The sequence below is a fragment of the Grampus griseus genome (genome assembly GCF_964374135.1).
Source record: "Grampus griseus genome assembly, chromosome: 16".
In the NCBI taxonomy this organism is placed as follows: Eukaryota; Metazoa; Chordata; class Mammalia; order Artiodactyla; family Delphinidae; genus Grampus; species Grampus griseus.
In genome coordinates, this window is record NC_139010.1 from 40,417,009 (window position 1) to 40,438,261 (window position 21,253).

Sequence of the window (21,253 nt, forward strand, 5' to 3'; positions counted from 1 at the left end):
CAGTTTCACTGATGTGCCAGTGAGAGCCTTAGCATTTAGTTCACTGAGCTTCATGGAGTTTTTAAAAAATAAATTTGGGATATTTTCAGGCATCATTTCTTAAAATATTTTTTCTCCTCTTTTCTCTCTCTCCTTCCAGTACTCCCATTATGCGTATATTGGTGCACTTAATGGTGTAGCACGTTTCCCTTTGGCTTTGTACTTTCTTCTTCATTCTTTTTTCTCTGTTCTTTGGAGAGTATAATCTCTATCCATCTATCTGCAAATTGCCTGAATCTTTCTTCAGCCAGTTCAAGTCTAGTGAATTTTTCACTTGTTATTATGCTTATTATATGTATGTTTATATATTATATGTTATATGCTTATTATATGTTATTATACTCCATGAATTTAGCCCCTGCAACTTGGAGCTGGAGGGGATGAGAAATGCTGCCAGCATGCCCTCCCAGTGAGATACTGTATCCCTGGATTGGGAATTGCAGGAAGGAGCCACATTTTCTTGGCTAAACCTACCTGGATCACAGACTCTGTCATCACACTGAGATGAGGAGGAAGCAGGGAAGGAATAGGTCATGGCTCAAGAGTCACAGACTTCTGCTGTTCTTACCAAGGTTTAGTAGATTTTCTTGACTGTCTCTTCATTTACAATATACCCTTAGGATTATTTCCAGATATATTCAATTTTCTGGGGGAGGGAGGGGGTGTGTGTCTTCTGGAATTTTGTCCAGTTATAGTCATTTTCCGGATTGCACTACTGCAGGGTCCTTCACACTGCCATTCTGTCAGTAGAAGTCTAAAAGATGTTTTAATTTTGGAAAATTACTGTGTACTTTACAACACCGAGAGAGATTTAAAGGAGAAAAACTACACAATTAAATCAATAGTGCAGAAAAAGCATTTAATAAAATTCAGCACTGGATTCAGGATTGGAAAGAGCACTTCTTTTTTTTTTTTAATTTATTTACTTTATTTTTGGCTGCATTGGGTCTTCATTGCTGTGCGTGGGCTTTCTCTAGTTGCAGCGAGCAGGGGCTACTCCTTGTTGCAGTGCGTGGGCTTCTCATTGCGGTGGCTTCTCTTGTTGAGGAGCATGGGTTCTAGGTGCACGGGCTTCAGTAGTTGTGGCACGTGGGCTCAGCAGTCAAGGCTCGCGGACTCTAGAGCGCATGCTCAGTAGTTGTGGCGCATGGGCTTATTTGCTCCACGGTATGTGGGATCTTTCCGGACCAGGGCTCGAACCTGTGTCCCCTACACTGGCAGGCAGATTCTTAACCACTGTGCCACCAGGGAAGCCCAGAAAGAGCATTTCCTTAACCTGATAGAGATCATCTGCCAGAAAGCTACAGCAACTGCATATTTAACGGTAAAACTTTAGAAGTCAGGAATAAGGCAAGGATGTCAACCGTTGTCAATTATATTCATTATCATACTGGAAATACATGGTGGAAGTATTGAAACAGAAGAAATACAATTGGCATTATTTGCAGCTGACATGATTGTAACACACAGGACAATTTACAGACTTACTGGGATTAATAAGAGTTCAAGGAAGGTTGCTAAATACAAGACCAATACGTAAAATCCAACAATACTCTTATAAACTAGAAAATGTGATTTTAAAAATGTTACTTACTATAGCAACAAAAACTGTAGGATAATTAGGAGATAATGTAAGATGTGCATGACCTTATAAAAGTGAAAGACATAATGGAATTATGCCTTTATAATATGTATTATAAACAGTGATATGCCCTATTCATAGATGAGAAACTCAGTAAACAATCCTCCCTAAGTAATCTGTACAGTCATTACAATTTCAAAAACAACGACAAAATCCAAATGTGACAAGCTGATCCCAAACAAAGGTTCAGGAACTAAGAAATTTTTTGGAAGATGAGGGGAATCATTCTACCATATATGATTGCCAATTATAAAGCTACAATTATTAAAACAGTGGGTTATTGGCAAAGTTAAGGAAGTGGACCAATTTAACAGAGTACAGAGCCCAGAAACATTCCCATAATTACATGGAAATTAGATATAGTGATAGAGGAAGGCTTACAAGTCAGGAGGGAAAGGATGAACTATTTTTTTTAAAGGTGCTAGAAAAAGCAACTATCCACATGGTGTTTACAAGAGAATTCATGAGAATGTAATCAAGACTTTAGGTTAGGAAAGGGGTTCTTAAATAAGGAAACAAAATGAAACATGAAAAGACTGAATTTGACTATATTTAAATTAAAAACTGTATGATAAACATCATAAAAAAGTTCTGTGTTCTAATCCTCCATATTTTCATGCAAAAGTAAAAAGATCCCTCACAAAACTAAAAATCTATAAAATAGCTGAATAAACCTAATATGAAATGTGCAAGACCTTCATGAAGAAAGTTATTAAAATTTTATCCAAGAATATAACATACTCTAATAAAATGAGGCCTACCATGATGCTAATGGGAAAAACTACATTAATTACAAGAAGTCTATTATCCTCAAATTAATGTATAAACTAATACAATCCCAATCAAAAGAGCAACACAATTTTAGTGGAACTTAATAAACCGATTCTAAGATTCACCTGAAACAAAATGCACAAGAATAAGACAATGAAGAGGGGGGGAAAAGGAAGGGAAACATGCCTATAGATAGCAAAACACTGTACAAAGTTGGACAGGGAAGTGTGTGTTCAGTAGAATAGAATCTAGATCCACTGTCCAGAAACAGACAATTTAGCATATGATAAACTAGGCATTTCAAATGGATGGAGAAAAGATTGGACTATTCAATAATAGTAGGAACAACTGCCTTTTCATTTTTGTTTGGGAAACAGGGTCACCCCTAAGAGAAAATGATCTATAGTGAAACTAGGCTAACATAACATGAACAAGCAACTTGTAATGGAGGATCTACAAATGGCCAAAAAACATGGAAATGTTTAGTTTTATAAGTAATCAGGGAAATTCAAGCTAAAACAAGGTATTTTCAACCACAATATTGTTTAGGAAAACAAACTTCCGAGATTGATACGGCCTACTGTTGGCAAGGGTGTGGAGAAATGGTCCTTTTATGGAGTATGAATTGAAGGAAGTACTTTCACTACAACCATTAAAATAAAAAATCCACCTAATTTTAATTCCAGCAATTACATGAAGGTTGAGCTATACTTAGAGGAACGAAAGGATGTGTTGTATATAACGTTAAATGAAAAGTTAATAGTTGCAAAATAATAAAGATGATAATCCCATTTTTGTAAGTCACATATAAAACAAAACCAGCTGCTGTAACAAAAAGACTCCAAAAGACAGTGGTTTAAACAAGTCAGGAATTTATTTTGCTCTTAAGTTAACGGGTGAAAGGGAAGCAGTTCAAGACTGGCAGGCCAACGTCTCCATCCTCAGCACACGACCTCTCCCCACCGCATGTCACTGCTAAAGCTCCCACAGGCATCTCGGCCAGCACAAAGGGGAATGCCGAATGGAGTGGACACCCAATTCCTCATTTAAGGGCCCAGTCTGGATGTTCTCTTTGTAGCCCATTGCCTGGTCACGTGGCCACAATTAACCATAAGGAGGCTGGCAAGTAGCGTCGTGAGCTGAGCAGCCACGTGTCCAGGTAAAAAGCAGGAATCTTATCAGTAAAGGAGAAGGGGAAAGCAGACATTACAGCAGCAGTCTCTGCTGCACGCATCTGTAAAGGCATGGAAAACAGCCTGGAAGAATACACACCAAACACAGTACTTATCTCTGGAACACGAACAAGAGGGGGTGAGGAGGCAGAGTACTGCCTGAAAGTTTTTAAAGAGTGATCGTATATTCATGTATTAACTAAGGAATTTTTAAAATTTCACGAAATTTTAAAATCCTTTATTGTAGCTTAATACCAATATAACATTTTAAATACATTATCTATATTGTACAAAGCTTTTAAAGTTCCAAAAGTTAGATATTATCTAAATGAAAAAGTTACTCTATGTTGTTAAAACCATGACTTAGAGCATCTTCCTCTAAGTCTCTCCACCCAGAGGCACGATGACCATGTTTACAGATATCCATACTGAGACACAGGCAAGGCAGTGACTACCCAAGGTCTCAGCTGGTGGCAGAGCTGAGACAAGGCTTGGAGTGAAGGCCACCTTGCTGTGACTGTATCATAACTTTTGCTGGCATTTTCTACTTGATGAGAAGCCTACAACTTCCCTAGCTTGGTAGAGTTTAGGTTTCACACAACAGAGCCAGGATGCCAAAGCACTTCACACTCGTGAACTGCTTTGGTACTTTAATCCGAGAACAAAAGGGATGCAATTTTCTTAATTGAAATGATGATTACATTTCAATTAATGACTTGATTACAAAAATAAAAATTAAAAAAGAACCTCCCAGAAACAAAAGTCATTAATTTTGACTCCCTTCTGAGCCAAGTAGTCAAGTTTAGGATGTACTGACCTGTTTAAAAGTCTCTATTATTTCTAGATAATGATGGCAGAATGAAGAAAATAATAGAATCTTCTTCCTCTAATACCGAACCACTTTAAAAACAGAATAAAATAAAAAAGCCAGAATCCAAAAAAAGAAGCAGAAAATTCTGGTGGGAATTATGACTCTGACAATGTCATCTCCTAATCTAAGGGGAAGGATTCATGGCCCAAGCTATTTAACAAAATCTCAGAACAGAAAAGTAAAACCCAAGTCCTCCAACCAAAAGCTGCATGCTGCCCAGCAGAGGCTCTCCCCGACCTCCAAACCCACACCCCTTCTCTCTGGGTGGCAGGGAAGAGCATACAGATCTGGACTCAGCTGCCTGATTTTAGCATGAGCTAGATGTAAAGAAACAGCATGGGAAGAAGGAGAGCACAATACAGAAAAATCAGAAAGAGTGAAAACAGCAGGCCAGAGGAAACAACTCTAAGAAACAAACTGCACCGTGACAGCTCTAGAAGGCATTTAAGGAAGCCAATGAACTTCAGAAAACAGGACTTCAGAGCTGTGATGATAAAACAATGACAAGGAAAGAAAAACAACGCTAAGAAAACAAACTAAGGATCAAAACAACATCATCACAAAACTCTAAACACATGAACAACAGCCAGAAACAGATGCAGCTGAAAACCAAACCTCTAAAACAGGAGAGTCACAGCAAACGGAAAGGGAAAAGGGAAATGAAGATGACTGGACAGAAGGAGAACAATGATGTCTGATATAAAGTTACCAGCATCCTTAGAAAGACAGACAATGAATAAGGTAAAAAAGGTTCAAAGTTCCCGCCCAGGATGTAAGCAGAGAGAGGGCTGGAATGGTGCTATGTGGTGATGATGGTATATCCGGGTGTGGTCTGGAGCAACGTCCGTGTGCGTGTGTGTGTGCGTTGGTGGTTTTATTTGTATCTACTTTTGGTTCTGCTTGAGTTTTTTTTTTTAAGATAACATATATTTTCCTAAAACCACTATTCACTATGCGGGGGGGAAAGGTGCCCTTTGCTTAAAATAAAGCCACTGTAAACTGAGAAAACTACAAGTTTCTGAAAATACATGTCTCATCATTTACTATCAAGCTATTCCATGCTTTACTAATAAAAATACCTGTCAATTTAACAGTACCTTAACAGAAGATCTTTTAAAGGCAACTAATAGGACTCAAAAGGTAACAAGTCTGATCTCTTTTTTGGGTGGCAAATGATCGATTTAAACATTTAAAAGCTAGGTACCAAAAACAATTCTGTTATCAGATACTGATGAACTGATTTACCGAACAGGTCTAACTGAATATAAGACATGATTTTAGCACCAATAAAAAGAATTCTTGAGAGTTCTGGTCTATAAACTTCTAAATGAGTAGTACGTATTCCCTGACAGCATCTTCTGGGTAAAAGAACAAATGTGTTCCAAGGATTAACAGTTAGGTCCCTGATTTCATAATTAATTTTGGAAAAAAAAAAAAAAAAGAAATCCAGGTATTTGGGAAAAAAAAAGAAATCCAGGTATTTTTTACGTTTCAGAGAAGAACTTCTTCCTCCTTAGAGTTTTAATTATGAGGTAGCTATCATTCAAAGTAAACATCAAATGCAGTCAACTTCCATTAACCAAACATGATTATTAATCATAAGATTAATAATCAGAAATTTCCACTAGAAAAAGTCAATTTAAAGTTCAGAAGGTAACATTGATTAGCAGTATTCTGGCTTGAGTTTCCAAATTCCTTCACCACCTGAAGTTCTATGAAAAGTGCACAGATTTCTCAATAGTTCTCGAAAGACACAAGACTGTGATGCTGATAACTTGGATTCAAACTCCTGCAGTATCTCCCGAGTGCTGGCCTGGCCATCAACTTGGGCCTGAAAGGCAATGAAGTTTCTCATTTCTACCAGAAGGTCATCGTGTTCCATGCTGGAAGGCGGAGGAGCAGAAGCCTCTGGAAGGCACCCACTTTCACTTTCTAAGCGCTCTGGCAAAATTAGGTGGTTTCTAGCTCTCATCTTAGCCAACAGTGAGGACGAAGTGAGGGCCCCGGATGAAGGCTCTGCATCTTCAACTTTTCCTCTAAAATGCTCCGAAACATTGTCTTTTCCATCCTTTTTCATAGTGCTGTCCTGGAGAAAGAAGACCAGTGCATCGATATATTTAATCTCCAGTTTACGCTCCCACTACTTATTTCTCCAAAGGCTCTGAGGGGCCATAAGATAACACACATGCCCAGGGCACTGAGGTTGATGGAGAATGGATGATACACCGTCTAATGCAAAGGGAAAGGAGGAGAGTCAAGCGTCTAAATGCACCCACTCTTAGAAAACATTTCCTAAAAAACCCAAAACTACACTATCTGCTTCGTCACCATCCTGAGGGACGGGAGTGGAGGGAGCGCAGAGAGGGTGGGGCCAGGCTTCCGAAGAAGGCTTCTAGGGAAACCTGTCTCCAGCAGGTACGAGCTCTGTGGGCATTTACTGTTCTTCCTCCCAAATTTTCCCTGATCTGAGCACCGTGGGATAAGGAACAATATCAGAGCTGTACTTCCTTCACTTTTAAATCTTTTTACTACTTTACACCTCATGTGAGTTTCCTTAGAACAGCTACATAAATCTAGTTTTTCTTCACATTCCTACTGCTAAAAGAACATAACACAGGAAGTCAAAAAAAAAAGGTTCTCTATTCCTAAATGTGTTCATATTAACCTAAAACAGGAATCTGAACCTGGGAGTTTTCAAATTTTATAAGTAACATGACCCTTAAGCAGAAAAAAACAAAGTATTAAATGATAAGAGCATGGCCTACTATTTACTCTCAGTGAAGCACTCAAGGCCTTCGGGGTTGTAGAACAGGCAGAGAAGGGCACAGTGCTCTGGCAGCTAGGAAATTACAAACAACATTCAATAAAGGCCCTCTAGACCTTTAGTCTAGAGGGCAGTGGTCCTTGGAGCTAGTACTTCACCTCCGGATGGGGCAGGCGGTATGAGCAGCAACTCACACATCACCCATCCCTATATGAACTTTGGGAAGACAAAACAGAGATTCTACTATGGATCTTGGGTTAAAGACTTTGTCTTTTCTAGGAAGTTCGCTGGCCCTTTTAAATTCACACAAAAGTACTTCATAAATGCATGAAAGTGCATACAATGTAAACATCAGATGTCATTATGCCAGTGACGCTCTTCACATGCAGAATCGAGTGAAGTTTTCATGGCAATTCAATTAAGTAGATCTCACAAATGAAAAGCTGATAGGCTATCAGATTACCTGGCATTTCTCCTTTGGAGACGTTGAAGAGGGATGCTGCACAGAGAAGCTGGAGTTCCTTTTCTGACCAAATCTTCTCCTAAATACGGAAGAGAGTCATAGTTGATAAAATGTAACTTTGTGACTTACAGATGAGAATGCCCTTCCAACAACTAAACTCCTCTTGGAGCAATTTTCTTCTGCACGGTTATTCTCTCACAGCCATGATGCTTCTGCTCCATCAGCCATGGTGCTTCTGCTCTATCCCCTGAGATTCCCGTACTTTACTCTCCTAGTAAAGTAGTAGAAATTATTACTGCATCTCAAGTAAAAACCGCTCAATATCCTTGCTCAACTTACTACCCTTGAATTCTAGGTAGGGAAACTATTCTAAAAGAGCACACTGAATACCATAGTAATTACTGATTGCTGAAACCTAGCTAATCATCTTATTAAAGTTGAATCGTTATTCTATACCTCTTACTATTTTTTATGACATCATCTCTTAAGCAAAACAGATTTCTCCTTTCCCTGAAAAATCAGCTTTGGAAAGGAGGGAATGAAAGCAAAGAAGAAGGTAAGATGATAAAAGTCTTTCCCCAAGTCACATACATCTGGCTGACCCAATCCCTCCCTGAGAGATTTTCTATTGCTTCAGATAAACGGGAGGAGGTATCCCCGCCTGCCCTGATTTTATTTCCAGCCCAGCAGGTTTGGCCTCCTCACAAGTATGGCAGGGTGGCAACCTCTTACTTTCTTCCTGCTGGTGTACCAGCCACCCCCCTGTGGCCGGTCCAGGTGGGAACACCAGATGCTGCTCCCAGACACCGCTGCCGAGAGAGTCTCAGTGCTTTGAGGGCATCCTGGGCCACACGGTTGGCCTCTGCCTCCACCAGCACGTAGTCTGGACTGGCTCCGTCCATGATGGCATCATGCTTCATGATGCTGTGCACACCCACTGGCAAGAGCAAAGGAAACAGTGAACATGTTATTTCAGCTCGTACACAATCACACGTTTTCTTCTGTATAGGCTAGTGTGTTGTGGGTAGAGGAAACATCATGAACGTTTTTAGCTGCTATTCCCCCGTGATCACCAGGACCCAGGAACTTTTACAAATGCTGCTGCTCTTCACCTGCATCTCTACCCGATGAGGGAGGGATTATCAACTGTCACTGCTTTGTATAATCAAAGCATAATGCTTTAATAACCACACTTCAACATAAACTCTTCACTGTCACCTGGAAAACTTTAAAATCTTCTACTAATATATTCTCTATTGAAGGGGGAAAATATACAAATATAAAATAAAACTACAAAATTTCTAAAAAGTAATGATGATGGAAACACTACATATCAGAAGAATCCAATGCAGTCATCAGTGGAAAATGCATAGCCCTAAATATTTCTATCAATAAAAATGAAAGAACAAAAATAAATACACTCAATTCCAAGTCGAACAGTTTTATAAAAATTAAGACCAAAAAAACTCATCAAAACAACAACAAAAACAAAAGCAACAGGAAGAAAATACTGAAGATAAAAGCATAAATTAATGAGGTAGAGGACAACCATGGATCTAATTAATAAATCAAAAACCTGGTTTATTGGGGGAAAAAAATCACAAAATAGACAATCTACTAGCTTAACCTGACAAAGGAAACGGGGGAAAAAATATACAAAATTAGAAATGACAAGGGGGAAATTATCTTGAAACAGAAGCCGATTTTAAAAAAATTATTACAAGAGTATTTTCTATGCCTCCATGCAAATAAACTTGAAAATTAGACAAGACAGATAATTTTTCTTAGGAAAATAGACCAGGAACTATAGAAAAAAATAGAGCAAGTTACCAATGAACTACCTTACAAGAAAGCATCAGGCCCAGATGGTTTCCTTCTGAGATGCCATACGTTAAGCCTGCTTTCCTGAACAGAAACCCATTCAGCAATCTTTGGAAACTCAAGGCTGTCACCTTGGGAACACAATGACTGGTGAGACCTGAGTAAGACAGTCCCAGGGATGACTAATTTTTGCAGGCTGGCTGGTCCCTCCAGGGTCCTGAGCAATTGTTGAGTCTGCTTTCCTAATTTTTCTCCCTTGATATTAGCTACCAGCTTTCCTACTTCCAGAGTGCCTGCCTCTGGCCATGCCCCTGTGTCTCTCTCCCATGATCTGTCACTTTACTCTCCTGTGTTTGTTAAATCAGATAAATATAGCATGCAGAGAAATCATCTATGAATGTTCAGGTAGTACAAATCTATTTTAAGCATTGCACCCCCCTGTATGTGGTTAGAAGTCGAGTCCTATTGTTCTCCCAAGGTTCAAATTCTCCTATGAAAGAGAGGTGAAAATGATTTTCAAAAATGTCAATACATTTCAAATCTGAGTTTTAGAAGGAAAAATACTTCCAGTTGAGCACACACTCTGCACTGTCAGAAAAGGCTGCTTCCGCTAGAAGTGGCCCCCTCATTTCTATTCCTAGCACACCTGTGGCAAGGTCAGCAAAAGGAGTACCTGATTTTCTGAAAAGCTTTTCCAGGACGTAGTCGTCATGGCTGCGTTCCTTGGGCTCGCTCTCATTTTCATTGTCCTGCCTCCGGTACTGCTTCTTCTTCACCAGGTGCGGAATTCGAGTTCCCTCAAACTTGGCATCTCTGCGGTGCTTAGAGCTCTTAAGCTTTTGCTTCGGCCTCAGATGTTTCTCCAGGGTCTTTTCTTCTGCCACATGATGTTTCGTTTTTGACTTGTGCTTATAAAAATTATTTTCTGTTTGCTCATTCTCCCAAAGAGGTTCTGTTTGAACCCGGCAGCCTTCTCTTTTATCAGAAAGACCCTCCTTTTCATCGATGCTTTCCTCACCAGACATCCTGTACATTTTGCTGATTCTTGGAGAATCTGAACCTTCCCCGTTTCCATGAATCACTGAGGAATCCTGCAGTCTGGACACTGCATCTGTCTCTTCTCCAAGCCTCTCACTGTTAGTTAGACTACAAGATGTTTGAGGGGCATCTTTCAAAGGATCACCTAGATTAGACGTTACTGCATTCACTTCAGGTCCTATAGTTGTAGATTTCTCTTCAGATGACATGGCAACGTTTGCAGATGTGTTAGAACCAGGGAACTTTTTACCTACTGCAATGTTCTGGTCTGTTCCAAAAGCCGGTTGAAGTCTTCTTTTTAAATGGCGTTTGGGTGTCTGAACATCTGAACCAGTTCCTGTGAAAGGGAAAAACATGCTAGTGTTATACTGCATAATGCTTATGTATTTCGTTATTTTAAGTTAAATTCTTTTATGAAATACCTGCAAAAATAGCACTTGTTTCAGTGCTCTGGGATGTATCAGGACTAGTCAGAGTAAACAGCTCATAAAGATCATTGGATTTGAAAAATCGCCTTTGCTTTGGATCTTTTAGCACTCTATTTGTCAAAAACTGCTTGAAGATTTGTCTAAAAAGATAGAAATCAAGCTGGTATGAAACAATGTTTAGCTGTACCTCAGAATTCTAAACATACAGTAATTGTTTATTAATAAGATAGAAAAACAATCAGGTTCAAAGACATTTTTAAAAAACACACAATAAGACATCTAAGCTTATTTTAATGAGAAAGAAAAAAAACAAGGTAAAAAAACCAAAACACATATCGCTCAGTTACAGCAACTATTGCTTTAAGATGGAAAGACTTTTTTTTTTAATTAATTAATTAATTAATTTGCTGTGTTGGGTCTTTGTTGCTGTGCACAGGCTTTCTCTAGTTGCCGTGAGCGGGGGCTTCTCTTGCTGCAGAGCGTGGGCTCAGTAGTCGTGGCTCGCGGGCTTAGCTGCTCCGCCGCATGTGGGATCTTCCCAGACCAGGGCTCGAACCCATGTTCCCTGCGTTGGCAGGCAGATTCTTAACCACTGCACCACCAGGGAAGTCCCAAGACTTCTTAAAGTACTATTTTTTAAAAATTCCCTGCTCCAAACCCTGGCAGCGTGCCTCTCCCTCCTGCACACCCGCAACCAGGAGAGCACCCTCCGGTCAAGGAGCACAGCCACGTGTACTGACCGGTGGTAAATCTTCTCTTCAATGGTGCCTGCGGTCAGAAGCCTGTACACCGTCACCTGTTTCTTCTGGCCTATCCGCCACGCTCGCTCCCGGGCCTACAGTAGAAGAGATGCAGCTCAACAAGGGCCCTTCTCAGCGATAAGCACTGATTAATAGCCGGTCGCTTCCTTCCACTCCCGAAATTAGAATTTTGGCTAATGAGGCTAAGTACAACCAAGGCCTATTAAGGAAGATAAACAGGCAGGTGACAAAACAGACCTAGCCAACTCCACCTGAAAAACAATGTGTGTCTGTCCCCTCCCACGTTCTCTTTTTACCCATGTCTAGTGTGCCTGCTACGGGAAAACTGTGAAGACCCTTACTCCGAGCTGAAGACAAGCTACAACCAAGATGTGAGCTATATGCTGAGGGTAACGTGGCACCGAAGGACGCTCCCGAGTGCAAGCCATCGGATAGTATGTCACCAACACGCTCCTTTAAACAAAATAAACGGACCTGCACGTCTGTGCTTGGGTTCCAGTCAGGGTCATAGATGATGACTCGGTTTGCCCCCGTCAGGTTGACTCCTAGGCCACCCACCCGAGTGGTCAGAAGAAACACAAATATGGATGTGTCCTAGAGGCAAGACACACAACACTCAGTATGCACATGGAAGACTAGTTACAGCTCCTCACCTCTGCCTTTACATATTCTCCACACGGAAGCCTGTTCCCAATACAAGCAATGGGTTATGCCCCAGAAACCTTTGGTCAGCCAAGATCCCATCTCCCAGCTTCTACTTTTAATATCAATTATATTAGCAATATTTAAACCCGGGTTTTCGAGAAGGAATACACATTCTCTGTTTAAACACAACACATCCCAATAATCCAGAAAGGCACTGAGTTAAAAGCACCCACTGCCCAATCCCAGATGTAGGCTCTGTGGGTGCAGACCTCTCCTTCTTCCCCCCCGCCCCGCACAAAGTAGCACCATGTGACTTCATCGTTCTGTTCACTTGTTACCTCATTGTATCTTGTAATCAGTGGTTGTCTTGAAGCTATCGCAGTGGTACCATCCATCTTGAGATAGGAATACTTTTGGGCCCTAAGGAATACTTCAAATATGTCCAACATCTGTTTGCGAGAAGGGGTGGAGGATATAAGAGTTTAAAAATCAAATGTACACCTCCAGTGAGTACTCCACATTTGTGTAAAGAGTCATATCCTTCCCAAAAGGCTTATATTAAAAGGGGTTTCCTGATTCGAGGAAGATAAATGTAATTACTGCAAGAATATTTTTGGTATTTCCATACTGTTAATTCTTACAAGTTTTGTAACCAGCACGGCATTTATTTGAGTTCAGACCCAAACTCACCTGCACCCCAGAATCACATGGTAATAAACCTTTTTTAAAAAGCCGACTTCTGGGCACCAACTCTAGAGAAAGATCCCATCTCCCAAAGAGCTTTGCAGGCTGCCACTTCAGGGTCAATGGGTGGATTTGCCTTTGGAATCAGTATTTTAGACAATATCTCATTTTTTGAATAATGGTTGTGAGTCATAAAGGACCAACTTGTTTCTTGTATGAGGTTTGTATACTCACCTGTCTGGACTGAGAAAACAGCAATACTCGTTGGCCCTGCTTGTGCCATATTTTCAACAAGGACTCAACAACTATCATTTTCCCAGAACGTTTCCAGTGTCCAAACTGATCTTCCCCTAGTTCCTCATCTGGAATTCCTTTAAGATTCTTGGGGCCTCCAGAAAAGAGATCAGGGTGGTTGCAGATTTTTCTTAGGGCTACAAGTCCAGAGAAAATCTATGGTACAAAAGAATTACGTGCACTCAGATTACCCCACGTAAAATACCATTCACTCCGGAAGAAAAGGAAGGAGGCTGTTTGACATGTAACACAGATTAAAAAGTAATTCTTCACCAGCTTCTTAGTTTCCTCCCTAATCACAGCATATTAGGAGCTGGAAGAAATCAACCTTTACGCATCTTCTTTTCCTGATAGGGCAAGTTCTCTAAAAACAAAAAAAATCCTTTTGGACCAAACACATCTACCAGGGTCACATTCAACTGCTGATGATTTATTTTCCCTCTAGAAAAAAAAGTATGCAGTTCACAGTATATATAAAACTGACTCACCTTTTAAATATAAATAAGAAACATCAGGCCCATCTAAAATTTAGGAAAATCTATCATGTAACTTAACAAATGCATTTATTTTTTTTTGAGTATAATTGCTTTACAATGGTGTGTTAGTTTCTGCTTTACAACAAAATGAATCAGTTATATATATACATATGTTCCCATATCTCTTCCCTCTTGCCTCTCCCTCCCTCCCACCCTCCCTATCCCACCCCTCCAGGCGGTCACAAAGCACTGAGCTGATCTCCCTGTGCTATGCGGCTGCTTCCCACTAGCTACATTTGGTAGTGTATATATGTCCATGCCTCTCTCTCGCTTTGTCACAGCTCACCCTTCCCCCTCCCCATATCCTCAAGTCCGTTCTCTAGTAGGTCTGTGTCTTTATTCCTGTCTTACCCCTAGGTTCTTCATGACATTTTTTTTCTTAAATTCCATATATATGTGTTAGCATACGGTATTTGTCTCTCTCTTTCTGACTTACTTCACTCTGTATAACAGACTCTAGGTCTATCCACCTCATTACAAATAGCTCTATTTTGTTTCTTTTTATGGCTGAGTAATATTCCCTTGTATATATGTGCCACATCTTCTTTATCCATTCATCTGTCGATGGACACTTAGGTTGTTTCCATCTCCGGGCTATTGTAAATAGAGCTGCAATGAACATTTTGGTACATGACTCTTTTTGAATTATGGTTTTCTCAGGGTATATGCCCAGTAGTGGGATTGCTGGGTCATATGGTGGTTCTATGTGTAGTTTTTTAAGGAACCTCCAAACTGTTCTCCACAGTGGCTGTATCAATTTACATTCCCACCAACAGTGCAAGAGGGTTCCCTTTTCTCCACACCCTCTCCAGCATTTATTGTTTCTAGATTTTTTGATGATGGCCATTCTGACTGGTGTGAGATGATATCTCATTGTAGTTTTGATTTGCATTTCTCTAATGATTAGTGATGGTGAACATTCATGTGTTTGTTGGCAATCTGTATATCTTCTTTGGAGAAATGTCTATTTAGGTCTTCTGCCCATTTTTGGATTGGGTTAGTTTTTTTGTTATTAAGCTGCATGAGCTGCTTATAAATTTTGGAGATTAATCCTTTGTCAGCTGCTTCATTTGCAAATATTTTCTCCCATTCTGAGGGTTGTCTTTTGGTCTTATTTATGGTTTCCTTTGCTGTGCAAAAACTTTGAAGTTTCATTAGGTCCCATTTGTTTATTTCTGTTTTTATTTCCATTTCTCTAGGAGGTGGGTCAAAAAGGATCTTGCTGTGATTTATGTCATAGAGTGTTCTGCCTATGTTTTCCTCTAAGAGTTTGATAGTTTCTGGCCTTACATTTAGGTCTTTAATCCATTTTGAGCTTATTTTTGTGTATGGTGTTAGGGAGTGATCTAATCTCATACTTTTACATGTACCTGTCCAGTTTTCCCAGCACCACTTATTGAAGAGGCTGTCCTTTCTCCACTGTACATTCCTGCCTCCTTTATCAAAGATAAGGTGAGCATATGTGCGTGGGTTTATCTCTGGGCTTTCCATCCTGTTCCATTGATCTAGATGTCTGTTTTTGTGCCAGTACCATACTATCTTGATTACTGTAGCTTTGTAGTGTAGTCTGAAGTCAGGAAGCCTGATTCCTCCAGCTCTGTATTTCGTTCTCAACATTGCTTTGGCTATTCGGGGTCTTTTGTGTTTCCATAGAAATTGTGAAATTTTTTGTTCTAGTTCTGTGAAAAATGCCAGTGGTAGTTTGATAGGGATTGCATTGAATCTGTAGATTGCTGTGGGTAGTAGAGTCATTTTCACAATGTTGTTTCTTCCAATCCAAGAACATGGTATATCTCTCCATCTATTTGTATCATCTTTAATTTCTTTCATCAGTGTCTTATAATTTTCTGCATACAGGTCTTTTGTCTCCTTAGGTAGGTTTATTCCTAGATATTTTATTCTTTTTGTTGCAATGGTAAATGGGAGTGTTTTCTTGATATTATTTTTTTTAAACATTTTTATTGGAGTATAATTGCTCTACAGTGGTGTGTTACTTTCTGCTTTATAACAAAGTGAATTAGCTATACATATATATATATCCCCATATCTCTTCCCTCTTGCGTCTCCCTCCCTCCCACCCTCCCTATCCCACCCTTCTAGCTGGTCACAAAGCACCAAGCTGATCTCCCTGTGCTATGCTTCCTACTAGCTATCTATTTTACAAACAAATGCATTTAAATATTATACTCCTAAGTACCTCACTAGAAGTTCTGTATTTTAACATGTGAGTCAGAGGTTGAAATTCCCTTTACCTTTACATTAGTTTATCAGAAAACATACCCACGTGCAAAATCCACGGATGGGAATGACGTGCGGGACTTTTCACGCAGCAGAAGGGCTTAGAGACCCAAAGTGAGAGAGCCCACCCGCCCGCCCCAACAAGAGGGAATCTTTCACAGGTTTCACCCCTGACTCAAGTCACACTCACCAGTATAAAAACTCAAGTGGAAAAAGATAAATCATAAATTAAGCCAAAAATCAAAGAGTATAGTAGTTTTAACTAGTAAACAGTTAAACAAATAAACAATAAACGATCTGAACAAAGCAGGAACCCCATCACCACTCCCCAGAGTCATCTGTTACTTGTCTTTCTTCCTGGAGATCTCTGCTGTCCAACACAGCAGTCACGAGCCATGTGTGGCCACTGAGCATGTGAAGTGTGTAGTCCAAATTGAGATGTGTTACCAATGTAAAATACCCCATTTTGAAGACTTAGTACAAAAAAGAGTAAAATATCTCAGTAGTTTAAAAATTTTGATTACATATTAAAATATTTTAGATACATCAGGCTAAATAAAATATATTATCAAAGTTGATTTCACCTGTTTTGCTTTTTAATCTTTTTTAATGTGAGTACTAGAAAATTTTAAATCACACATGTGGCTTGTGTTCTCTATCTACTGGACAGTGCTGATCTAGACCACCTAAGGCTTCACAACTTGGAGACACATGAAGATAAGTTAAGGGGAGATACAGGAGAGATGAATAAATGTGAATGGTTTCAAAACCTCCTAGAGATGCCAATGACAGATGAAATAAATAGTAAGAGGTGGATAAAAGAACGAAAATGCCTTAATCTGGAGGAAAAAACATGTAGATACTACGGAACACAGGCAGCCTTGTCACCCACACTCATCTCTGTCTGGCTCCGTGCAGGAGGCAGGAAAGCGTATTTCTGAGCATCCCATGCTGCTCAGCTGCACCTCCAACGAGGATGGACCAAGGACTAAGGAAGTCTTACATGTCAAATAAAAATACAATTCACGCTTCAAGATACTGAAGCACAAAGAAGTTGAAGAGTTTACGTGAAGCTTTTGACTAAAGCTGATGATAAACTTACTACATGTGCTGAATGAAGAGACGTTTACCCACATATGTTGCTGAATATGGCCAATAACTAAAATGTTATTACTTATATAAAAATGTATTAACAATAATTCTTCCTCTGTGCAGCCCAGCAGTCCGAGGCTGCTCCCGACATGCTACGGAGGAACAGCAATCCCTGTAGGACCCACCATTACAGACCCTGTTGTCTAGTGCATTCTTCCACTAGACCATGCAGTGCTGGGTTCAAGTGTAACAGTGCTGCAGTACAGATAAAAAGGGAGCATGCTCAAACTGTGTGTTCTCTTACTTCTGGAAGGGCTTCAAATGAAGGGAAGGTTCACACCCAAATATTTTCAAGAGGGTAATAATAGTGAATCCTTGACTAGTACTAGTTTCCTTTCCTCCCCCACTTTCCTTAGTCCACAATTCTTTCTCCAGCTTCTATTATTTGGCTGACCTGCATCTCTCCATTGAGAATTCTGTAAACTTCTTTGGAATCAATGAAATTTTGGTAGACTTTATGTTGCTCATCTGTAAGACGGCAAAATAAGACCTAAGGGGAGAATAAAAACAGAGCTGAAAAATAAAACTTAACAAAACAAAATAACTAAAATAGTAACAAAATTTACTAATCAAAAGAACACAATGTATGTAATTTTCAGTGTACATCTTATTAAAAACAAAACAAAAAGAAGCCACATCTCAGAGCTGAGCAAAGAAGAGCTCCCTCCTCTCAAGAGCCCCCTCCGTTTCTGTCTTCCATCCACTTTTTGGTCCCCATGCCATTTGGTCCCCACCCCACTATCCTGGGAGTCCCTGAAGCCTGGCTTCCTGCTCATGGGGAAGTTCAGGACCAGGTGCACAGCGCTTCCTCCATCCCAGCCTCCGAGTGCTCAGACCATCTCAGCTCGCGATCCCCTCAACCCACTCTTCACTTCAGCAAACCTGACCAGGGACCTTAACCTTGCCTGGCACACCCCCTCCCTTTCCTGGAGTTCTAAGCCATCCCCAAGTTTACCAGACTCACCTCTGACAACCCCTTACCCTGCCAGCCCAACAGCATCTACTAACCCACGCCCCCACGTTCCCCTCACCCCCCGACATTCTGCCTCTCAACCCTCCTCTCCTTCTCCAAGACCACTGCCACCATTTCACGGCGCTATGTTCCTCAGCTACTCACAAACCCACGGCATTTTCCTTCAGCTACCCCTCTGCCACCCACTGCATCTGCCCTGCAAACTTCCAAATGAAGAGGAACTCAACTGCCTGCCTTCTCCACTCCTTTGTGGTAAGTGCTGAGTGCCGCTGGAGACAGCCCCACCAGGGCGGTGTCCTAGAGAGGACCCCCCCCCCCGCCCCGCTCAGCACCTGCTCACACCCAGACGGCCGTGACAAGACTCCTCACTCTCCACAAGCCACCCACCCACCACCTGTGTCTCCACCTCTACTTAAAAACATCAAAAACAAAAAAACAGAAATAGAAACTGAAGTTATCAGGCCTGATTTCCTAATTTTCACTCTGTAAAATGTATCTACTTCTTCATCTATCACACCTGGTTGTTCTCCTTTATTCTCAGACCAGCAGGTTCCTACAAGGGATCCAGGACAACCCTTTCATCTTTGCACCAGATCTGAAAACCCATTCATCTTCCTCAGATCAGTGCTCCACACCTTAGATGCTCCAAAAACTGAGGGGGATGCTTCCCTGGTGGCGCAGTGGTTAAGAATCCTCCTGCCAATGCAGGGGACATGGGTTCGATCTGTGGTCCGGAAAGATCCCACATGCCGTGGAGCAACTAAGCCTGTGCACCACAACTACTAAGCTTGCGCTCTAGAGCCCATAAGCCACAACTACTGAAGCCCGCGTACCTAGAGCCCGTGCTCCACAACAAGGGAAGCCACCGCGACGAGAAGCCCTTGCACCGCAACTAAGAGTGGTCCCCGCTCGCCGCAGCTACAGAAAGCCCGTGCACAGCAACAAAGACCCAACGCAGCCAAAAATAAATAAATAAATATATTAAAAAAAAACTGAGGGGGAAAACTCCCTGAAAGGATGTGCACAATGACCACCTCCACTTCCCCACCCTCCAGTCGCTCCTGAGCCCAGCAGGCTCACCTGTCGTAGGCAGGTATATACAGCTGTACACTAGCCTGCCCCACAGCACCAGAGACCACACCTGTTAGCCTCACCTATTCTGTGTGTGAAAAGCAGGGTGAATGCCAGGTACACCTGTGCTTTAGGAATGTTTTGATAATTCTTGTATTTACAGACCTGTTCGTTTTTATCTGGCAAAGAAAGGCTCATTTTGACATCCGACTTCATTCTCCGCAGTAGGTATGGATTTATGGTATCTCGTAGAACACATGCACACTTATAAGCAGTTTTAACCTTTAATAAGAGAAAAGGGGAAACAATTACTGTATATCTAAGGAATGCATTTGTTCTTACCTCTCAAATGATTCCAATGCTTAAAAAAATTTTTTTAAAAGAATGACCAATGGTTGTACAAAATTGTGGGAAACAGTAGGAAAATGGTTTGTAAAAATTTAAGTTCCATATACTCCAGGATACAGTAGCTTTCATAATAATATCACCAATTAAAAAAACAAAACAAAACAAAACGTCTCATTAACCAAAATGTACGAAAGAACAACTGGTAATTTTGTGCCCTGTTCCACCTCTATTTAATTATTATTATATAGTTAAACCCTAAAGTGGAGATTTATTCAGTGCTTGACCCCCTCTAGGGAAAAAAACTGCTTTCAAACAAATCTCAGTTTATAATCTTGTACTCTCCAATAGCCACAAAGGAACTGCTACTCCGCAAGACTGAAGATCAAACACTAACTCAGGGAAACGCTGCAGCAAGGGGAACAGCAGATAATAAGCAGAGATTACTGCCCACAGGAGACTCAGAGAGTAAGTTCAAGAAAAGCCCTATGACCCCAGAAATGAAAGGTCACTCCAGCCTAAAATGGAGCGTATGGCTCTGTAATGGAGCACAGCCACATGAGATGGGTATTAACTGTCCAGAGAAAAACAAAGACCCACAGTGCAGGAAACCACTCTCTCTGCAATTCACTTAAAGGCAAACAAAGAATTCAATAAATTATTGATACTTTGAAAAAAATCTAAATAGGCTTAACAACCTAGTAAATACTATTTAATGGAACAAGAAAATTTCCAACCAAAGCTTAAATTTAAGAAAGTTATCAGCAAAATGAATAATTAAAAGAGCTTGAATAAACACAGAAAAATTCACGTTAAAAAATTAACATGGTTGGGCTTCCCTGGTGGCGCAGTGGTTGAGAGTCCGCCTGCCGATGCAGGGGACACGGGTTCGTGCCCCGGTCCGGGAAGATCCCACATGCCGCGGAGCGGCTGGGCCTGTGAGCCATGGTTGCTGAGCCTGCGCGTCCAGAGCCTGTGCTCCGCAATGGGAGAGGCCACAGCAGTGAGAGGCCCGCGTACCACAAAAAAAAAGACAGAAAAACAAAAAAACAGTTTTACTTGGACCAGCAGACAATAACAAAGAAACTCCATTCATCAACGACTTTTGGTTACAGGTAACCCTGTAAACGTATCATTCAGACATTGATAAAAATTACCTGAAGATGATAACCAGGTACATTTTATGACTTGTAATGCTGAGATAAATTTCAAATTTTAACAAGACATTGCAGTCCTACCAAGGAAGCAAGTACATTATTTAAAATCTTCCTAAAAATATATACAGTGTGTTAAGGAAACTCTGCCCACATGCTCACGTCTACCTCCATTTCTCTCCTCTCGAAGAATGAGTGAGATGCTGATGGTGCTGGAAACCCAGGGCTGGGCTGGTGAGTGGCCTGGCAGCTCGCTCTCTCCTGCCCGTCTACCCTTCTGGAAAGTCCGCCCACCCCCAGCCCACTTGTGCTGAACTTGCAAGGGCTGGAGCTCAGAGTGGCTGGGGACGGGTCTGTTTCTCACACCCCACTCTCCCCAGAGGAAGATCTT

The 21,253-nt window shown here is 40.9% G+C and overlaps 1 protein-coding gene across 1 annotated transcript in view; it reads right to left on the reverse strand.

Annotated features, from left to right (window-relative positions):
* Positions 1-3,322: 3,322 nt before the first annotated feature.
* Positions 3,323-21,253, reverse strand: part of ERCC6 (ERCC excision repair 6, chromatin remodeling factor) — a 76,084-nt gene continuing 58,153 nt past the window's right edge. Inside the window, exons 11-21 of the mRNA XM_082673426.1 lie at positions 19,529-19,645; positions 17,714-17,809; positions 13,334-13,549; positions 12,754-12,864; positions 12,245-12,364; positions 11,750-11,844; positions 11,004-11,149; positions 10,217-10,918; positions 8,455-8,659; positions 7,723-7,801; positions 3,323-6,581 (exon numbers count right to left, since the gene is read on the reverse strand). Of these exons, the coding sequence (XP_082529552.1) occupies positions 6,159-6,581; positions 7,723-7,801; positions 8,455-8,659; positions 10,217-10,918; positions 11,004-11,149; positions 11,750-11,844; positions 12,245-12,364; positions 12,754-12,864; positions 13,334-13,549; positions 17,714-17,809; positions 19,529-19,645 (2,310 nt within the window). The 3' untranslated portion in view covers positions 3,323-6,158. The remainder of the gene's footprint in view (positions 6,582-7,722; positions 7,802-8,454; positions 8,660-10,216; positions 10,919-11,003; positions 11,150-11,749; positions 11,845-12,244; positions 12,365-12,753; positions 12,865-13,333; positions 13,550-17,713; positions 17,810-19,528; positions 19,646-21,253) is intronic.